Here is a 19,988-nt window from a genome sequence, read left to right as displayed (position 1 = left end):
TTGAGTCCCATAAGATTTCACACACATTTGGTTTTTGAGGTGCCAACTCGTGCTCCAGATTTGCAGGCCTATTGAAGTATATGCCGTAGGTAGTACACAAGTAAACAGCCAAGGTACAAACAAACGAACAAAGTTTACTTGCATCGAGACAAAGACAGTTCAGTTAAATAATGACAAGTCTTGGGAGTTACGAAACAAATGAAACTCGTTTGGTTAAACACAGGCAGTTTCTCAACTCTTGGAAAAAGAAAACGAAGTTTTATAGTTCTGAACTACCTTAGTAAGGGAAAATCCAAATTAAGTATTGTGAGTAGAACATAAAATAGTCGAGCTGTCTGGTGATGAGAAACACAAACTGCTGCACTAAACCTTACCTCTAAAAGATACGAAAACAACTCCGATCATAATTTCTTAACATACTTCAGATGAACACTTGTAGATGTAATTTCGATGTATTGCTTATGCGCTGCCTGCGATATGCAAGGTCTCTGACCAGAGAGCAGTGTTGACTGCAGTAGGAACTGTGTAGCTGTAGCAGTAAGTTGTGGCTAGTCTGGAGTCTGCTCTGGTCTGGTGTGGTGTATCGTGTTGGCTGGCCCGGTCGCGGTGCAGCGATGCCGGAGCCTGAGTATTATTGTATAAGGTAAAAAGCAGCCTCGCGCATATGTAGTAATGTTATCTCAAGTCGCATGTAAATGTTTTAAAACTCTCGTAATAATAATCTTCCTCTTAAAAAGTAACTTTCAACAACCATTCATTTCAATTTAAAGAATTTACTAATTTCTCCCATCCATGATCATCCCAATTATTGCAATAGAAAAATCAGTTGCTTCCTTTCATAGATGACAGATAGGTTGGCCAGCATTGCACAGAGCTGTGCCGGAAACATTTATTGTAAGAGCAGATATATCCGGCGATTTCATTGAGGTAAGAAGTTTTTCCTTTTTTCTATTCAGAATGATCTTTCAGGGCCATGGCGCAGTACTGCTGTCGTCCAAAATTTACCAGGTTAAATTCACAGTGAATTATTGAAAAATCATAAGTGAGCGACAATTTAATTGAGAGGTTAGTTACATTGTATTATTACCAGGTTACTGAATTTATTTTTTATTGGGACGTTACACTGAATGTGAATGACAATTATAATTTTTTCTGTTGTGAGGTTACGCTAAATGTGAATGAATTTTGAGCTTAGATTAAATCAGAAGGAATTTTGAGCTTAGATTAAATGTAAACGAATTGTGTGGAGATTAAATGAGAAAAAATTCTGTTGTGAGGTTACACTGTGAAAGAATTTTGTTTTGAGGTTACACTAAATTAGAATCATACTCATTTATTTTAAAATTTTTGTGGGGAGGTTACACACTGTCCGAGTAACGTTATTGCGACACTTAGAAAAATAATTAAGTATATTCAAAGTTCACAACACTTTCAGGATAATGAAGTCTGATAGACATTTTAAATCGGACAACATAATCCGGCAGAGAAGATAGAGTTTAAGTTTTAAAGAACAATGTTCTACGTTCAGCGAGACCGAGCAGTTATAGAAATATTACAAAATCAATACTCGGTCTTCCTGAAGGAGCCATGTCTTCCTTAGGGAGGCCACGCTGCAGGATCGACGCGAGGAGGTTGGCTCGGACGGTGGTCGCAGCGCAGCGACGAACCAGGAGCGAACACCTGACGGTGGAAATGCATCGGGCGCCTGGCCCAGGAAGCTCGCTTTCCGGAATCTCAGTGACCCGTGTGCCGCCCCAAGTAGAGCCCTCGGTGCCAGGAGACGCTGTCTTACAGTGAAGAGCCAAAGAAATTGATACACCTGCCTAATATGGTGTAGGGCCCTCGCGAGCACGCAGACGTGCCGCAGCACGACGTGGCGTGGACTCGGCTAATGTCTGACACCATGAATCCTGCAGGGCTGTCCATAATTCCGTGAGAGTACGAGGGGACGGAGATCTCTTCTGAACAGCACGTTGCAAGGCATCCCAGATATGCTCAATAATTTTCAAGTCTGGGGAGTTTGCTGGCCAGCGGAAGTTTTCAAACTCAGAAGAGTTATCCTGAAGCCACTCCGTAGCAATTCCGGAAGTTTGTCGCATTTGTGCTGTGTCAAAACGCACGGGGTACGTTCGCCCTTACTGGTGCTGAGCGTCCTGCATGATAAATCAATGATAACACCTGGTGGTCACGATAATATACGTGTATGATGTGGTAAAACCAAAATCAAATTGTGTTGTAGATGATATGAGAGCGTCTACGGAATAGCAGGTGGCGAGCATGCGCGACTGCAGCGATGTACCATATCGCCCTCGCTGCGTCCAGAGATGCCGCCTGAGCGACGCGCAGCAGCCGGCCGCTATTGCGAAGAGTCGACAGCATCGATGATTATTTACATTAATTGTTAAGGGTGGCGTGGCGTTGCTTGTTTGTTCGTTTTAAATGGTTCCTATTGTACTAAGAAAAGGGTTAGTTCCCCGATAGACCTCTCACCGACCAAGTGGTGGTGGTGGTGTATATCAGGTCTGGTCTTACAGCGTTTAACTGCGTGGTATAATGAGGCTACTCAGTTCACACCTGAGTCTTGGAAGAGTGCACGGAATTTTGTCGATTATAGTTGTGGGAACAGTTTCGTTCGTAAAATTTGCTGGGGTGAGTCCCGCGTGAGCCTGATTTAATTGAGAGATTGCTTTGTTAGGTGCTGAGTTTTGTAAAATCGGTGTGACCGATATCCCGTCTGCATTGTATGTTGAGTGGTCGCGACGCGCCCAGTGGTAATGGGATTGCTTGTTTTTATTGGGGTGGTTTGGGTATTGTGCGTGTGTGTATCGAGAAGGGAAGCCTCGAACACCTGTTGGTAGTTGTATTTTCAAGACTACTAGCTCGCAGCAGACAGCTAATATGGCTCATAGAACGACGAACTGATTCACTATACGGTGATGGTGTGCACGTATCACTGAGTAGACAAGCGATAGTAAATTGAAGGAAACATTTAAGGAGCTACACGTAGCTAAACCAAAACTTGATTCATCAAGTTGATGAGCAGCCGATTTAGATGTTAGGGAACTTAGCGGGTCGCGTGTGGTCAACGCCTGAAGAGGTCAAGATTTACTTTTAAATTGTAACTTAAGGTTAGTTGAAAAGTGGCGGTGACATTTAGGATTTTTGTTTGATTTTTTATGACTTGTTTCAGTATTGTGGGAACTGATATATTTGTTGGCACTCGTTCACTGGTGATAACCAACGTGTATTGAGATACCTAGAAGGAAAATAAATCCAATTTTATTTGGATTAAAGGAAACTTACCAGTCTATTTAATTGGTATTTAGTGTGAATATATCTATATTATTTTCGGAAGTATAAAGAAGCGTAATTCAGAGATATTGATACAGTGGAGTCTATATCACGTATAATGTGGTGTTTTTTAAATGCGTTTGGTAATAGATTCTTGAACGAATGAAATTATAAATAAGCTACTGAAAGTAGATCTTCTCAATATTAAAGAAAAGATTTCAATTAAGGGAAAAAGTTTTCTAAATGACGAAAAAGTGTAATTGAAGTAATTGAACTATTTACGGAAAAGCTAAAGATTTTGCTACTAACAAAGATTCGTTATTCTGTGACGCAGGCGAAGTCTCATCACTTACGTATTATCGCTGCGTCGAGTTGGAAAAATATTTAAGGGAGAATTAAAAATGTTTTAATTCCTAACAGTAGTGATGGAAGTGTCCATAAACAGAACAATCATTACAAGACGGTAGACAGATTGGTATTTTAGTACAAGTAATAACATAGTTCCGAGTTTATATCAGAGAGTACGTACTGCGTTGTGAGCTCGTTGCGAAAGATAACGATTGCTAGTTGGATGTCGCATTTATCATCACGCAAGATAATCAGGTACTGAAATTAAAGTAATTTGTTGCTCTGACGAGATCAGTATCGTAGACAACGAGAGTGGTTCATTAAATAGGCCCATTTATTCACTACTCCTTAACTTCAGTAATAATTGGTGTGTGAATATTGTTAAGCGATTATTCGTAGTTCTATCGTGGCGTGGTACGATTTCGGCGTCGTGTCTAGGCAGGGTGTTGTTCCCCTTATTTGGCAGACAGGCTGTTTGCATGGTCAGCGGTTGAGGTGGCTGCAATATTAATTGTACTAAGGCTGATTTCGTGTCCGATTAGTTCACTGCCAGTGTGATTGCGGCGCGGGCTAGAGACTTATCAGAGGCTCCTCTCCAACTGGAATCTCCTGCAATTAGATAGCGTTCTGCAGTCTTAACCTCTAGTTAAAAATAAGAAACTGTACCAAATTAAAGGTGTGGTTGCCGACTGGTGGCCCAAGTACTTTGCTCAACAGGATACTCTGCAGTAACGGCACAGAGACGTTGGTACAGTACGATTCCTTGCCGTCAATCGATCTTGGGTACTGCCAGTCACGGAGCAGTACACATTGTCCTGCTGGAATTGCCCAAGTCCGTCGGAATGCACAATGGACGTGAATGGATGCAGGTGATCAGACAGGATGCTTATGCATATGCCACCTGTCAGAGTCGTACCTAGACGTGTCAGGCGTCCCATATCACTCTAACTGCACACGCTCCACACCATTACAGGGCCTCCAGCAGCTTGAACCATCCCCTGCTGACATGCAGGGTCCATGGACTCATGAGGTTGTTTCCATACCCGTACATGTTCATCTGGTTGATACAATTTGAAACGAGATTCGTTCGACCAGCACTGGCCAGTGTGGCAATGTGGTTCCAGGCGCTTCAGTCTGGAACCGCGTGACCACTACGGTCGCAGGTTCGAATCCTGCCTCGGGCATGGATGTGTGTGATGTCCTTAGGTTAGTTAGGTTTAAGCAGTTCTAAGTTCTAGGGGACTGATGACCACAGATATTAAGTCCCACAGTGCTCAGAGCCATTTGAACCATTTTTCGTCCGACCAGGCAATATGTTTCAGTCATCAACAGTCCAATGTCAGTATTGATGGGCCCAGGCGAGGCGTAAAGCTTTGTGTCGTGCAGTCATCAAGGGTACACTAGAGGGCTCTCGGCTCCAAAAGCCCATATCGACGATGTTCCGTTCAATGGTTCGCACGCTGACACTTTTTGATGACCCAGCACTGAAATCTGCAGCAATTTGCGGATGTGTTGCACTTCTGTCACGTTGAATGATTCTCCTCAGTCATTGTTGATTCCGTTCTTGCTGGATCTTTTCCCAGCCGCAGCGATGTCAGATTTGATGATTTAGTGGATTCCTGCTACTCACGGTAAACTCGTGAAATGATCGTACGGGAAAATCTCCACCTCTGAGATGTTTTGTCCCTTACCTCGTGCACCGACTATAACACCGGTTCAAACTCGCATAAATCTTGATAACCTGCCATTGTAGCAGTAGTAACCGATTTGATGATTATGTTTGGTTTGTGGGGCGCTGAACTGCGTGGTCATCAGCGCCCGTACTGAGTCCCAATCTCCACACAGTCCAATCAAGCCACTTTCGCGAATGATGAAATGATGAGGATAAGACAAACACACAGTTCCCAAGCAGAGAAAATCCCCAACCCGGCCGGGGATCGAAGCCGGGACCACGTGATCCAGAGGCAGCAACGCTAGCCACAAGACCACGAGCTGGAGATAGTAACCTATCTAACATCTGCGCCAGACACATGTTATCTTATATAGCCTTTGCCGACTGCACCGCCGTATACTGCCTATTTACTTATATTTGAATTTGAATATTTAGGCCTATATCCGTTTCTTTGGCGCTTCGATGTATTCCTCTCACGTGGCTGGCGTCAGAGGTCCGTAGTGCCAGCGACCTCTGCAAGCATTTTGGTCGCTGTCAGGTGACCGCGCAGTCCTTGAAAATCTTCTTCGACGAAGCAGACTGACTGCGTAACTAGGAATTAGGTTCGTTGGGTTGCAGGATAGATAGGGGCAAGACCTACCCACATTATCTACGATTTCAGCATGAAGATGGATCAGTCCTGTTTTGGGCCGGTATCGTGTACGGATGTAGGACGCCTCTCTTGAATATCACTATCTGAAGGGTGTAGATTATCAGGAAAATACCTACTAACCAGCGGATTCGCCCAGATAGCTGTGTGCTAGTTAATGCGTCGCTTCTGGGATGTGGGGTGGAGAGCCTGACCTCAGACCGAATTTGCCTCATGGATCGACGATTAGGGCTAATGAGCCAGGCAGGATGAATACTTTGTACCTGGTTTCTACGTCGAAGTGGGTGAATGCAGGGCTTGTACCCACCTTCCGTCTCCGATACACGTTACACAAAAGTTTAACATACATTCCCACATCTGAGCGTGAAATTTACACTAGACGCAAACACTGGGGGCACACAGATTCTGTCTCGGGGGCAGCGCAGCCGTCAGGAAGAACAATTGTCACTAACGTTATGCAGACTCCATAGATTACGGCAAAAGGATATGAAGGAGAATGAGGTACTCTAAGTGTCCAATCATACAGTCAAAATCTCGAGAAGGGTTTCGTCTTCCAAGACGATAATACACGAGCATACTTCACATGCTTTTTGAATATGTTCTTCCAAAGTCAGGGATCAGTCGAATTACATGCTTTGCTGTACTTGCTGAAATGAATCCGACTGAGCATGAGTTAGACCAGTTGAAACTCTTAGTGCATCATCGCAAGAATCATAGCGAAATTCTGGATGACTTCTCGAAGGCTGCATAGTGTGGGGCAGAAGTAATCAGCTGCGTCTAGACCAAGTTGTGGGCATAACGCGAAGAATGATCCAAGGATATTATAATGCACGGGTTGGAACAACGCGGTAGGCCTACTGATTGTTACACAACAGTGAATTGCGATCTGACAGACGGGTAAATGTGTAAAATTTCAAACAGAATACTTATATTTCTATTTTTTCTTTGTTTTGTTTTTTAATGTCATAGTTAAGTAATTTCTTAGCTTCAAAAGGGTTGTCCGTTTTTTCGCTGCTCGCGATGGATCTTCGCCCACACATTCGCGGGTCTGCAAGTGGCGCAAAACTTTTTGAGAGATTAATTACCAAAATAGTGTCATAAAAATCATTGTCCCACATTTGTGTTTAGTACCGCACTTTAGACCACCTCACTTTTGCTGGTTAGGTGTCTGTTTTTTCCGTAATCAGAGAACTCCTTTGACATTAATATCGCAGTTGGTGCAACATTTAGTTGTCGTGGGAACATGGAGACAAGTGAAAAGAGAAAACTGTGTAGACTAACCGTTTGTATTCACTGAAAGAAAGTGAATTGGCGAGAGGCTGATTCTGTTAATTTGTTACTGTTATTATACGAGGAAGCGCTGGAATAAGTAAGCCAGGTGATGGCTGTATTCTACTTATGCAGCTGGCGATTCGTTTCTGTAGTTAATTTTAATCTCTTTTACGCACTGGAGTATTGGCAGTTTCTGTTTTTAAAAAATTAGAGCGAAAGTAGAATTGCTATGCAACATGGTAGGAATGGTCCTTAAATATATGTAATACATGTACTGTTAATAACGCTTGTTATGTGACGTACGCTGTCATATGACTAGTTGTATGCTCATTCCTATTTAAATGAATTTTAATTTTAATAATTTTTAATTTTTTTTAATACCTCATAGTATATACATTGACGAACCAAAAAATTATAATCACCTGCTAAATAGTTTGTTGTTCTTTAGAACGAAATACTTCACTGATTCTGCATATCTGGGATACGACAGTTTGTTGGCAGGTCTGTGGAGCTATGTGGCATTAGATGCCTAGGCACAGGTTACGTAATTCGCGTAAATAACGGGCCACTAATTTGCGTAACATTTGATAGCGACCGTTAGGGACCCAGATGGGTTCAGAGGATTTACATTAGATGAATTTTGTCGCAGAGACAACGTGAATTCACAATAACGCTCCTCAAACCATTGTAGAACGATTCTGACTCCGAGACACGGACAATTATACCACTGAAAGATGATATAGCCGTCGGGGATATCGCAGGATGTCTGTCTACTTGACATGAGATGACTGTCAATATTCTAAGACAAACTTTGTCAGGTGTTTGTAGAATTTCCCTGGATAATTTAGATGTTGTTCAGCTTCAAATGAATACGGGAAGCTTTTAACTATTCTTTTGTACCGTACATCTTGGTTGGCGGTTAACAATCGAAACCGGTTGATGACTAATGGGACAAATAAACAGCTGATGGTTAAAATGAATTTTATAAAATACTTTACGGCTGTTGAACCTCACGTTATGGAATCAATACAGTGGTCACGACTTTTTGACTTATCAGTGTTGTAGCATCATAACAGCACAGCGTGCGGAAGTCTAATCTGGGCTTTGTGTGTTAGTTTGAGCTGTTACGTCTATACGTAAAGTAAAGGCTAACTTATAGCACAAAGAATTCTGTGTACTTGCTAACTTATGGAAAATACTGAGTAAAGACATGAAGTGATTACTAAATTAGGATTTGCCGTGCGTCGTTAGTGACAAAAGTACACTACTGGGCATTAAAATTGCTACACCACGAAGATGACGTGCTACAGACGCGACATTTAACCGACAGGAAGAAGTTGATGTGATACGCAAATGATTAACTTTTCAGAGCATTCACACAAGGTTGGCGCCGGTGGCGACACCTACGACGTGCTGACATGAGGAAAGTTTCCAACCGATTTCTCATACACAAACAGCAGTTGACCGGCGTTGCCTGGTCAAACATCGTTGTGATGTCTCGCGTAAGGTTAACATATGTAGCGACAAAACTTAGTTCTCTTAAGGGTTTCTGCTGGCAACAAATTTTAAGGAGGCAATGTAAGGTTTATAGCAATTCAGCTCAAACACGTAGCTAGTGACAATCACGACACATAAACTTTAACAATTTCGGCAACAAATAAATAGCATGAATTTGTACTCACAGTAACCAGCTAATCAACAGCCTTGCCACTGAATAAGTAGGAGGCCATTTGGAACGAATTAGCAACACCCAGCAACTAGGGAAGTTAATACCAACAGTCTTTAAATGTCTTGCTCTTCACTAAATAACAAACTTACAGTAATTAGATGAATAACAAATCAAACATACTGCGCTCCACTCAAACTCTTCAGTGGAAGCCAAGCCAAAATGAAGATTCCATTAACTGACCAGTACCGAAGTCACACTAAAGCTCATCTCTGTGTTCCCAGACACAGATGGGGCAAACTTATACAAGACAAGATTTTGGAGGGAGCATATCAGTAAAATCGGTTGTGGAGCTAACTCGTGCCACTGAAAATTAAGGTACTAGACCGGCGCACAAGGTGATATACAATGAGGTTGCCTTAATGCTATACTGCGCTCCAAAATATTAATTCAAATGGCCAATTCAAAATTAAGTACACATAAACCAGCATTAAATAACGAGGAATGACACCAGGTCGCTCGAAGGGATGACAACACTTAATTGAAACGACGAATGCCGGAGGCGGCCGTAACATCAAACACGTTCTCCGAATTTTAACCAGGAGTCACTTCCCCCTATACAAATGAACATTTAACCAAGCACAAGGAAGGAACCCCAAAGAGAAAATTCAAATAAAACCTCAAAAAGATTATAAAGGATAGGGAACCCCAACTATTTATATTTAAAAGAATTAGCTCTCCCCAAAGGCAGTGTAAACACTAACGCTACCAAAATTGGTTACAAAAAGTCTTATACACTTGCTCCTTTTCTTTAAAAGAAACACAAGGCTGCTTAACTTCTGCTGGACGTCCGGTATGGCTCGTGTAGGATACACCAGGCAGCAACCCAGGCTAGGCGGTCGCAAGGCACGGCGAGCAAAATCAGGAGAGCAGACAGGCAGGCAGCCAACACACAACCTCCATCCTGAACCAGCAGACCGCGTACAACCAACTCCACATATACGTGGTTCCTTCCCACCTCGTACCTCGCGGCATCTCAGCAGGTAGCCCGAGCAAACGTCAACTGCCACTCGCCCCGCGAATGCGGAAAACAACAAGGTAAGCAAAGATAAGAAACTTCGAAGGATCGATCATGGACATCCAAGAGACTGGCGCGCCAGTAACGAGCGCCACGGCTCAGCAGGTCCTGTACGGGCCTTTCTGGATACAGAAAATGTTCGGCTGCTGTCATGGCCAGCACATTCTCCAGATCTCTCACCAATTGAAAACGTCTGGTCAATGGTGGCCGAGCAACTGGCTCGTCACAATACGCCAGTCACTACTCTTGATGAACTGTGGTATTGTGTTGAAGCTGCATGGGCAGCTGTACCTGTACACGCCATCCAAGCTGTGTTTGACTCAATGCCCAGGCGTATCAAGGCCGATATTTCTCAGGATCTATGCACCCTAATTGTGTGAAAATGTAATAACATGTCAGTTCTAGTATAATATATTTATCCAATGAATACCTGGTTATCATCTGCATTTCTTCTCGGTGTAGCAATTTTAATGGCCAGCAGTGTAGAATAAAAAATGATTGGCTATAAAAGACGTACTTGTGATTTACCCACATAACTAGTTGTAATATAGCAAAAAATGGTTCAAATGGCTCTGAGCACTATGGGACTCAACTTCTGAGGTCATTAGTCCCCTAGAACTTAGAACTAGTTAAACCTAACTACCCTAAGGACATCATACACATCCATGCCCGAGGCAGGATTCGAACCTGCGACCGTAGCGGTCTCGCGGTTTAGACTGCAGCGCCTAGAACCGCACGACCACTTCGGCCGGCTGTAATATAGCATGAGTCGGTTAACATAATTGATAGTGCCACAGTTTCGAAGAGTGTGCGAAAATATAGCATGACTGTGATGTTTATTTCAGATTTCAGTACAATTATTCCAAATTAATTCCAAGTACTGAACATTTCGTTTCATTTGATAGACAGTTGTTGCTTTACTTAGTGATTTGGGCATGTTATCCAGTACTTGGTACAAGATATTTTTGTACATATTTAAAAGCATCATGCACTTCTGTGTGCCAAACGAAACTTAACACCTTATTTTAATGTACATGTCAGCTGCTGAATATTTTTATAATCCATATCATTGCGAAAGTCTTTACATGTGTATTTAACGAGGTAGTTCCAGGTGCTTGCGTTTAAAATTTATGTAGTCGAGCCTTTATGTTAGTGACATAGCATCCGAAGATTTTTAAATTTCACTCAACATCAAAAATTAAAAAGTAGTAATTTATATACAGTGTGTTTCCGTAAGAGCGTGCAAAACTGTGACAGGACATAGAAAATGCTTCACTGAACATTTTGAGTTAGAGAACCTGCGGTAGGAGAAGCCAACTTAAGGAGACATGGAAGGAAACTTTTCTACCGCTTTGTCTAGCATTACTGTTTTCCAGCTTATTTACAACTAATATTCGTGCAAGTTTACACATACTGTGCTGTTTATTTGCATGTACATTCTTTATTTCCTGGAAGGAAACAATGAGGACGAGCCTGATTACTAGGAAGTCATGAGTCAGGATTTGTTTACTTTACTTGTCCATAAAGTGGCTCTGTTGTATCGTATTTACATTGGCCCATGACAGAACTTGCTATGAGTCAATTACAGACCCATTCATTATTCAGTGCTATTCAGAGGCGTACAGCAAAATACGATGGAGCAGAACTGTTACAGTTTCGCAGAACTCACTGACATGTACCTTGTGTACAGGGTAGTACGCTGCAGTGCTCTCGCTGCTAAAGGCTGTAAAGGGGAGTGTTTCCTATCATCATCGGTCATGATGAGTGTTTATTTCTCTTTATCGACGAATGCGGGAGACTGGTTCATTGGAAAGAAGAAACGAGGGGTCTGGCAACGGGAAACATGAGGACCACTCGCACACCCGATTTTGAAGAGGAGGTTGTAATGGTACTTGAATTACGTAACCATTACGGCATTTCAACTCAACCTCTCGATACAAGCGATATTCTACTGTGTTTCTGTTAACTACTTAACATATTTCTGAGACAACATTCAGATTTGATTTCATTTGTGATACATCGAAATGTTTATATTGCAATGATATTACTCTTATGTGTATTCTTTCTTTTGCCACTATGATCTTTGACGTACTTGTAACTCTGATTTTTGGGCGCGTAAGTGATTATTAGTTAGTTGTTAGAGAGTCGGACCTTGAAAAAGTCAAGTCTTGGACGTCATGCTGGAAAGACGCATATGTAGTCAGCTTATAAAATGTGAACTTTAACAGTGACTGTGAGGAAGATAAGTATGTTTTGTATTGTGAAGTGATGTTTTGTGTGCAATAAAAGCAATAAAACAGAAGTGTAACTTAAATTCGGAGAGCTGATTATTTTTTTACATCACCATTGTGCTAACTTTGAAAGGTTTAATCTTCAAGAATGGTTTGTGAAGCGCATCTACAAAACTTTTGAATATAGCAGAATAAAACCTAAGCCTCTTTGCATCCGAGCTTGGAATCATCACCACCTAGATTTTAGACGATTGAGGCATGATTTTACAACGAGACCAGCGTTGGAAACACGAAAAGATGAGTGCCTAGTTTATTCATTATTACATGAAATGACTTTCTTAACTGTGCTGTAATGACACCTGCCACATAATAACTTAGTTGTAGCCCGAAAATGCAGTATTTCGCAGCGTGCGCAACACCACAATCGTTATTAAATTTTGAGCTTTGTTGTGGTAGGGTTGTTAGAAGGTGCTGGAACGTGTTACAGCGGAACCCATTGCAAGTAATCGTACTGCACGTGAAACGGGCGCTGCACATACTAGCGTGTGGCGAGTACTCCACGAACAACAATTACACCTATATCATCCATAAAAAGTCCACGCAATGCTTGTAATTGGGTTTGCACCAAGGATCGAATTGTGTCAGTGGTTGTTCCAACAATGGAATGATCGACTTGATTTACTCAAACTCGTGCTGTTTACTGATGAGGCCTAGTGGGAAGAAAATGCTACACTGGAAGCTGAATACACGTGGAGAGGAAGTAGTGACAAGCTGAATCTCTCAGTCGAACTCTGAGGCATGATGGGATAGTGCAACTAGTAACTTCCCACCCAACTATCCGGATCCGAAACATGATCTTATACTCAGCTTCAGCTTGTCACAGTTGTTCAAAGACTTTTAAGTTCAACACATTCATTAAATACTGTTTGCAATGAAGAGAAAGCTTCGTTTGACACACAGACTGTAGAATAATGATGCATATTTTATTCAAGAAGAAGACGATACAGGATATAGAGTATATTGCATTATACAGTGAAAACGGACGCTGGGTGATCTTTAGATAGCCTTATAAGTGCTCTTCGCAGTGACGTCACCGATTGTCTGGGTCTGCAACAAGAAAATAAACTTAATAGTAAAGCAACGCGGATGTGAGATACGTTTCAGTATGTAGACAAAGTCATAGGTTGTTTCTAAGATGAAGAACGAATAGATAATATTAGAAAGTATTGTTTTAAAATAATTGTACCGTAATGTTCCTATAAAGTCTTATTTGTAAAATTTTCATACTGATTTCCTTTACAAAAATATTTAATTCAAGCACTTGTTATGTTCCTAGTGTATTGTCGCTGAATTGCGTGATGGTCAGTGGTAGGTTATGATAAACTAGAATATATAGAATCGACAGAAACACGATTCTCATGTAGTAGTCATTTACAAACCCAATATCAATTCACAATCCTGCCATCTGTATGTGTGCAAACAGTGATTATAATGTGGTTGTCATACAACACGTGGACAGACACTGAGAATAACAAATGAAACAATACAATAATCAAGGCAACAGACGAGTCATTACTCTTCAAGGAAATGTAAGTTATGTCTTGCGTCAGAATTACGTAGAAGATTTTAATGGAAGTAAACTAGAACGTTAGAAAATCTACCTCACAAGCAAGATGTAAGAGAACAATGTATGTAAGGTGTTGGACGACATCTGGTCTCGAGTACAACGCGCAGTCGTGTAGAGCTGCCAGCACTGAAACTATCTGATTTACTACAGTTCAGCGAAGTGGCGGACGAATTGTCTACACAAACGGCGATACTCATGCAGGAGAGCAATGTGCTGATTTGTAAAAGTGTTACTCGGCCCTACTCCAGAAGATGTGTGTCTGGCAACAACATCTTAGAGATTATTATTGGTTTCTCACTCTAGTAAGAACACAGGACTTTGATACGACTGTTATTCTTATGCTGCATAATCTTACCCAATGAATGATTTCCACGAGCACGAGATCAGTTATGTATGTAAATGAAAGGATCACCAACGCGACTAGTGAATGGCAGAAGAGTCTATTCACCACGGCGATATTTCTAATAGTTGTCACAAGTTGTTAAACGTGACTTTGAAGTTAGCAGTGACATATGTCACAAATCAGTGTAACGTCCCCTTAGAAAAATTATGAAAGACATATGAAACGTCCACAATGAAAAATTATGAATGACTGTGCTAGTAAACTTCTACGTTATTTGATACAAAGACAGCTGAGTAAAACTGAACGTACTCAGACAGTTCTCTATTTACTTATTCTGATCGTCACTAAACTGACACACATTTTTTAGCACAACGCAATATGACTTTCAGTAATCCCTAGAAAAGAGTGGCCCTGACTAACAATAACCTATACCTTTCATGAATCACTAACCTCACAAAAATCTTCGTTACTCGAACTACTGCAATGAAACGAGCGCCAATACTGCCAGCTAAATAAAAGATTCTAACTACTGAAGGCACTAACTACGGATAGGCATAGTTAGCAAAATGTATATCATGACATCTATCTTTACAAACTTCCTTTTTCTGGCGGACACACGTCCAGATCGTACGCTTATGGCAACGTCTCAAAACTCTGGCATCTCTCTCTCTCCACATCCACCACTGCTGGCGGCTCACCTCCAACTGCACAACGCTACGCGCTGTTCACATCCAACAGCCCAACACTACAATAGCGAATATTCCAAAAATGCCAATCAGCCACTGACTGCACACAGCACAGTCGGTGATTTTTATACAGAGCGCTACGTGGCATTACCAACACAAAAACCTAAACAGCGTACTTACATCAGGAATTCTGGATAATCACTTTGATTAAGTATTACGCGAACATACGCTACCTACAGTGATCTCCTGCGTTGAAAATTTCTAATTTGTCATTACTTAGGAACATTCTTACCTTCGTCAACAGAACCTTTATTCAAAGGGCAGACAAGAACACTCCAAGACTTAACAACTTCATACTAGCGCGCCTGGATAGATTTCCATATTTTCAGTGTGGGCCACTAAAGAGCACCGAATTGGGCCAATGTTTTTGTCTCCTAACACAAAAAATGGCCCGTGGTAAAGGGAAACATGCAATGACAGACATTATTGGCAGTATAAGAACGGCGTGCGTCACCATCATGTAGCATCGTGTCATGCGCTACACTGTACACGTTTCAGAAGCGCGTGATGGCTCGCCTCAAACTTACAACAGTCACGTGGGAGTCGCTGAACTTCCTCTCGGTGGTGACGTGTCGGCCGCCGGGCAGTTTCTGTTGCTGGACGAGAGTGTCGTCCCCCTGGAGCGAGAACGTGGTCTGCGCCTTCTCGCCGCCCATCGTCGTCTCCTCGAACTCCTCGCCCAGCCTGAACGGGATGTCCAGCTTGCGGGGCCCAATCTCCATGTGGACCGTGTACTGGTCCCCGTCCACCGACAGCGTCTGCCTCATCGTCATCTTGAGCGCCGCCTCTCGCAGGCCGGCGTCTTTCACACCTTTGAGTCAGGACAGTCGCCATCGTGAGTATAAAATATTATATACACTGATAAGCGTAGTGGATAAAGAATTAGATACCCTAATACTGCTCTAGCTTCGATTATCTCAATTAGACGAAGTACACTCATGCTCATAAATTAAGGATAATGCTGATACATGGTGAAACAATGCTCTGGTGGGCGGTTTGCGGGTTTAAATCACCTCAGGGTGTGACCATGCGGTGCATTTGACCTGCGGTCGTCGCACGGTGGCACTGGCAGCAGACCACATACGCAGAGGTGTAGCAGAAAGACCAATATTAGGGTACCGAAAATGTGAAGTAAACATACCGTTCCATGTTCACGCTAACCAGAATGAGAGGACCCATATCACAGTACGAAAAACACTCTTAAAACACCACAGAACCTCCCCTGGCCTGAACTATAACGTCAAAACGCAGCAAGCTACAATCTTTATTGGAGAAATTGCGACTCGCCGGGACATAGTACACGTCTATCGCTGCTGTCCAGTTTGTGTTGTATGGCCCATTGAAGATATGAGACCTTAACGATGGTCTTTTGTGACGTACCCAATTCCATACGTGCACTGCATGCAGATTCTTTCGCCATGTTCGCTTGGAAACAGATTGATATGGACCTGCATTCGCTGACGTCAACGAATCCTGTTGGATTCGAAATTAGTCAGCTGTCATTGACAAAGCGTCATACTTGGCTCCATACACTGCAGGTTTGGATCTTTTTAGGACAACTGTTCTCGAGTTTAATTTCATGGCTGCTAATGGTAGATCCTCCTTGTAGCCACGATGAACACTCTCCGTTGATATATCAACAAATAAGACTATTTCTTTCGCGGTGTAGTCGAAGACACGTTCAAACACAATAATTTCTTTCTGCCTTTCTGTCATCTCCACGTCTATCCATTTTACTGTGCTGATTCCAAAGAACCACTTCACTGTGAGCGGTGGTGGGTCATGTGACACTCTGATACCGTTTATAAATATGCAGTGCTCCAGTGGCACCAGGAGGCGCTATTATTCTGTCCTGTCAGCTTACTATAGGTATTGCGATTTGTGTTTATCTTCTTCTGTATATGCGGTTTTCTTTCCGAGGGCCGTTCCGAAGTAGAATGTTATAAATTTTACTCTTGTAAGCAACATAAATAAACACCAATGCGTTCCCCTGCGACTTACAAACACATACTATTTTCAAAGAATAACATGTGAGACTTCTTAACGTTCACAGCTTCAATAGCTTTATCAACGTTCACGTACAACTCCTGTTTTAGATTGTAGAGAACACTGAAATCAGTTATGTACTTTATAAGTGCATTATTCTCTTAAACCGAGAACAACAATTTTGAGCATTTTTGGTTCTCACACAAATGGAACATGTCGTACAAAAACATTATACTTTTAATTAAGGTATACATTACCTAAATTGTCACTGCTACAAAAATACCTTTCGAAAAACAGAATTCAGCAGCTGGAAGACAGGATAATAAGAAAGTAAGTGATCTGAAACGCATCACTGCAGAGGAATGTTATAAATTAACAATGTAGATGAGATAGAGAATTAAGAGGAAGTCCATTCCCTTAAGAAGAAGGTAATTTGGCAGGAGAAAGTAATTTGGCGTGATAATAAGCAGTATACACTTAAAATATGCAATTACATATTTTCGGCGTAATCTTAAACGCGAAATTGTCTTCCTTTTGATACTATGTATAATTGATAATATAAAAATGAAGAATTCCAGAAAATTACAAACTATTTCAATCGACCTGAAACATTCTTGAGTAACATAAAATAGAAAAATCTGATCATTTTATGTGATTTTCGTCTGAGACACCGAAATGTCAGCGAGTACTAACCGTAAGCAATGAGGAAGGCATCCACGTTCTCAGCTTTCTCAATCTGATACGTCTTGCCGGCGAACTTATTTAACATGGTGGTAGTTTGTTGTCTTCACGAAAGAACTGACGAGAGCAACCTATTTGCACATGTCTGAGCTAACTGTTCGTGCCTCTTTTTATATGATTCCTTTTCATCAAATCTCTATGCTACGTAACGAGTTTAATCTATATGTAGATATTGTAATCTCCGTATTACACTTGAGAATGATGTTATCTTATGGAGTGCAATACGTCAAGTCACATGTTTGTTTCACTATAGATCACAGTCGCTACGTTTCGTGCACGAGAAGATAAGATAATTTAAACCACTGTTAATAATAATAATAATATCTGCATCTACATCTACATGGATACTCTACAAATCACATTAAGTGCCTGGCACAGGGTTCATCGAACCACCTTCACAATTCTCTATTATTCCAATCTCGTATAGCGCGTGGAAAGAATGAACATATCTTTCCGAACGGGCTCTGATTTCCCTTATTTTATCGTGGTGATCGTTCCTCCCTATGTAGGTCGGTGCCAACAAAATATTTTCCCATTCGGAGGAGAAAGTTGGTGATTGGAATTTCGTGAGAAGATTCCATCGCAACGAAAAACGCCTTTCTTTTAATGATGTCCAGCCCAAATCCTGTATCATTTCTGCGACACTCTCTCCCATATTTCACGATAATGCAAAACGTGCTGCCTTTCTTTGAACATTTTCGATGTACTCCGTCAGTCCTATTTGGTTCAAAATGGTTCAAATGGCTCTGAGCACTATGCGACTTAACTTCTGAGGTCATCAGTCGCCTAGAACTTAGAACTAATTAAACCTAACTAACCTAAGGACAACACACACATCCATGCCCGAGGCAGGATTCGAACCTGCGACCGTAGCAGTCGCTCGGTTCCAGACTGTAGCGCCCAGAACCGCACGGTCACTCCGGCCGGCAGTCCTATCTGGTAAGGATCCCACACGGCGCAGCAGTATTCTAAAAGAGGACGGACAAGCGTAGTGTAGGCAGTTGCCTTAGTAGATCTGTTACATTTTCTAAGTGTCCTGCCAGTAAAACGCAGTATTTGGTTAGCCTTCCCCTACAACATTTTCTATGTGTTCATTCGAATTTAAGTTGTTCGTAATTGAAATACCTAGGTATTTAGTTGAATTTACCGTTTTTAAATTAGACTGATTTATCGTGTAACCGAAGTTTAACGAATTCCTTTTAGCACTCATATGGATGACCTCACATTTTTCATTATTTAGGGTCAACTGCCATTTTTCACCCCATTAAGATATCTTTTGTAAATCGTTTTGCAATTTATTTAGATCTTCTGATGACTTTGAGTCGATAAACGACAGCGTCATCTGCAAACAACCTAAGACGGCTGTTCAGATTGTCTCCCAAATCGTTTGTACAGATAAGGAACAGCAAAGGACTTATAACACTACCTTGGGGAACGCCAGAAATCACTTCTATTTTACTAGATTACTTTCCGTCAATTATTACGAAGTGTGACCTCTCTGACAGGAAATCACAAATCCAGCCACATAACTGAGACGATATTCCGTAAGCACGCAATTTCACTACGAGCCGCTTGTGTGGTACAGTGTCAAAAGACTTCCAGAAATCGAGAAGTACGGAATAGATCTGAAATCTCTTGTCAGTAGCACTCAACACTTCATGTGAATAAAGAGCTAGTTGTGTTTCACAAGAAAAATGTTTTCTATATCCATGATGACTGTGTGTCAATAGACCGTTTTCTTCGAGGTACTTCATCCATAGTGTTCGAACACGATATATATCCCAAAATCCTGCTGCATATCGACGTTAGCGATATGGGCCTGTAATTTAGTGGGTTACTCCTACTACCTTTCTTGAATAGTGGTATGACCTGTGCAACTTTCCAGTCCTTGGGTGAGGATCTTTCGTCGAGCGAACGGTCGTACATGATTGTTAAGTATGGAGCCAATGCATCAGCATACTCCGAAAGGAACCTAATTGGTATACAGTCTGGACCAGAAGACTTGCTTTTATTAAGTGATTTAAGATGCTTCACTACTCCGAAGATATTTACTTCTACTTTACTCATGTTGGCAGCTGTTCTCGATTCGAATTCTGGAATATTTACATCGTCTCCTTTTGTGAAGGCATTTCGGAAGACCGTGTTTAGTAACTCTGCTTTAGCAGCAATGTCTTCGATAGTATGTCCATTGTTATCGCGCAGAGAAGGTATTGATTGTTTCTTGCCGCTAACATACTTCACATACGACCAGAATCTCTTTGGATTTTCTGCCAGGTTTCGAGACAAAGTTTCGATGTGAAAACTGTTATAGGCATCTCGCATTGAAGTCCGCGCTAAA

The 19,988-nt window shown here is 41.7% G+C and overlaps 1 protein-coding gene across 1 annotated transcript; it reads right to left on the bottom strand.

Moving 5' to 3' along the window:
• Window positions 1–13,169: 13,169 nt before the first annotated feature.
• Window positions 13,170–17,726, bottom strand: LOC124712552 (fatty acid-binding protein-like). The gene is made up of 3 exons (XM_047242864.1): window positions 17,603–17,726; window positions 15,451–15,734; window positions 13,170–13,314 (listed from the first exon to the last, which is right to left on the bottom strand). Exons 1-3 carry the CDS (start codon window positions 17,676–17,678, stop codon window positions 13,264–13,266), a joined length of 411 nt encoding a protein of 136 aa, XP_047098820.1. The 5' UTR covers window positions 17,679–17,726; the 3' UTR covers window positions 13,170–13,263.
• Between the last annotated feature and the right edge of the window lie 2,262 nt (window positions 17,727–19,988).

Source organism: Schistocerca piceifrons, chromosome 8 (genome assembly GCF_021461385.2).
Source record: "Schistocerca piceifrons isolate TAMUIC-IGC-003096 chromosome 8, iqSchPice1.1, whole genome shotgun sequence".
Taxonomy (NCBI): domain Eukaryota; kingdom Metazoa; phylum Arthropoda; class Insecta; order Orthoptera; family Acrididae; genus Schistocerca; species Schistocerca piceifrons.
Note: the sequence above shows the minus strand (reverse complement) of the source record. Positions and strands in the feature narration are given on the sequence as shown.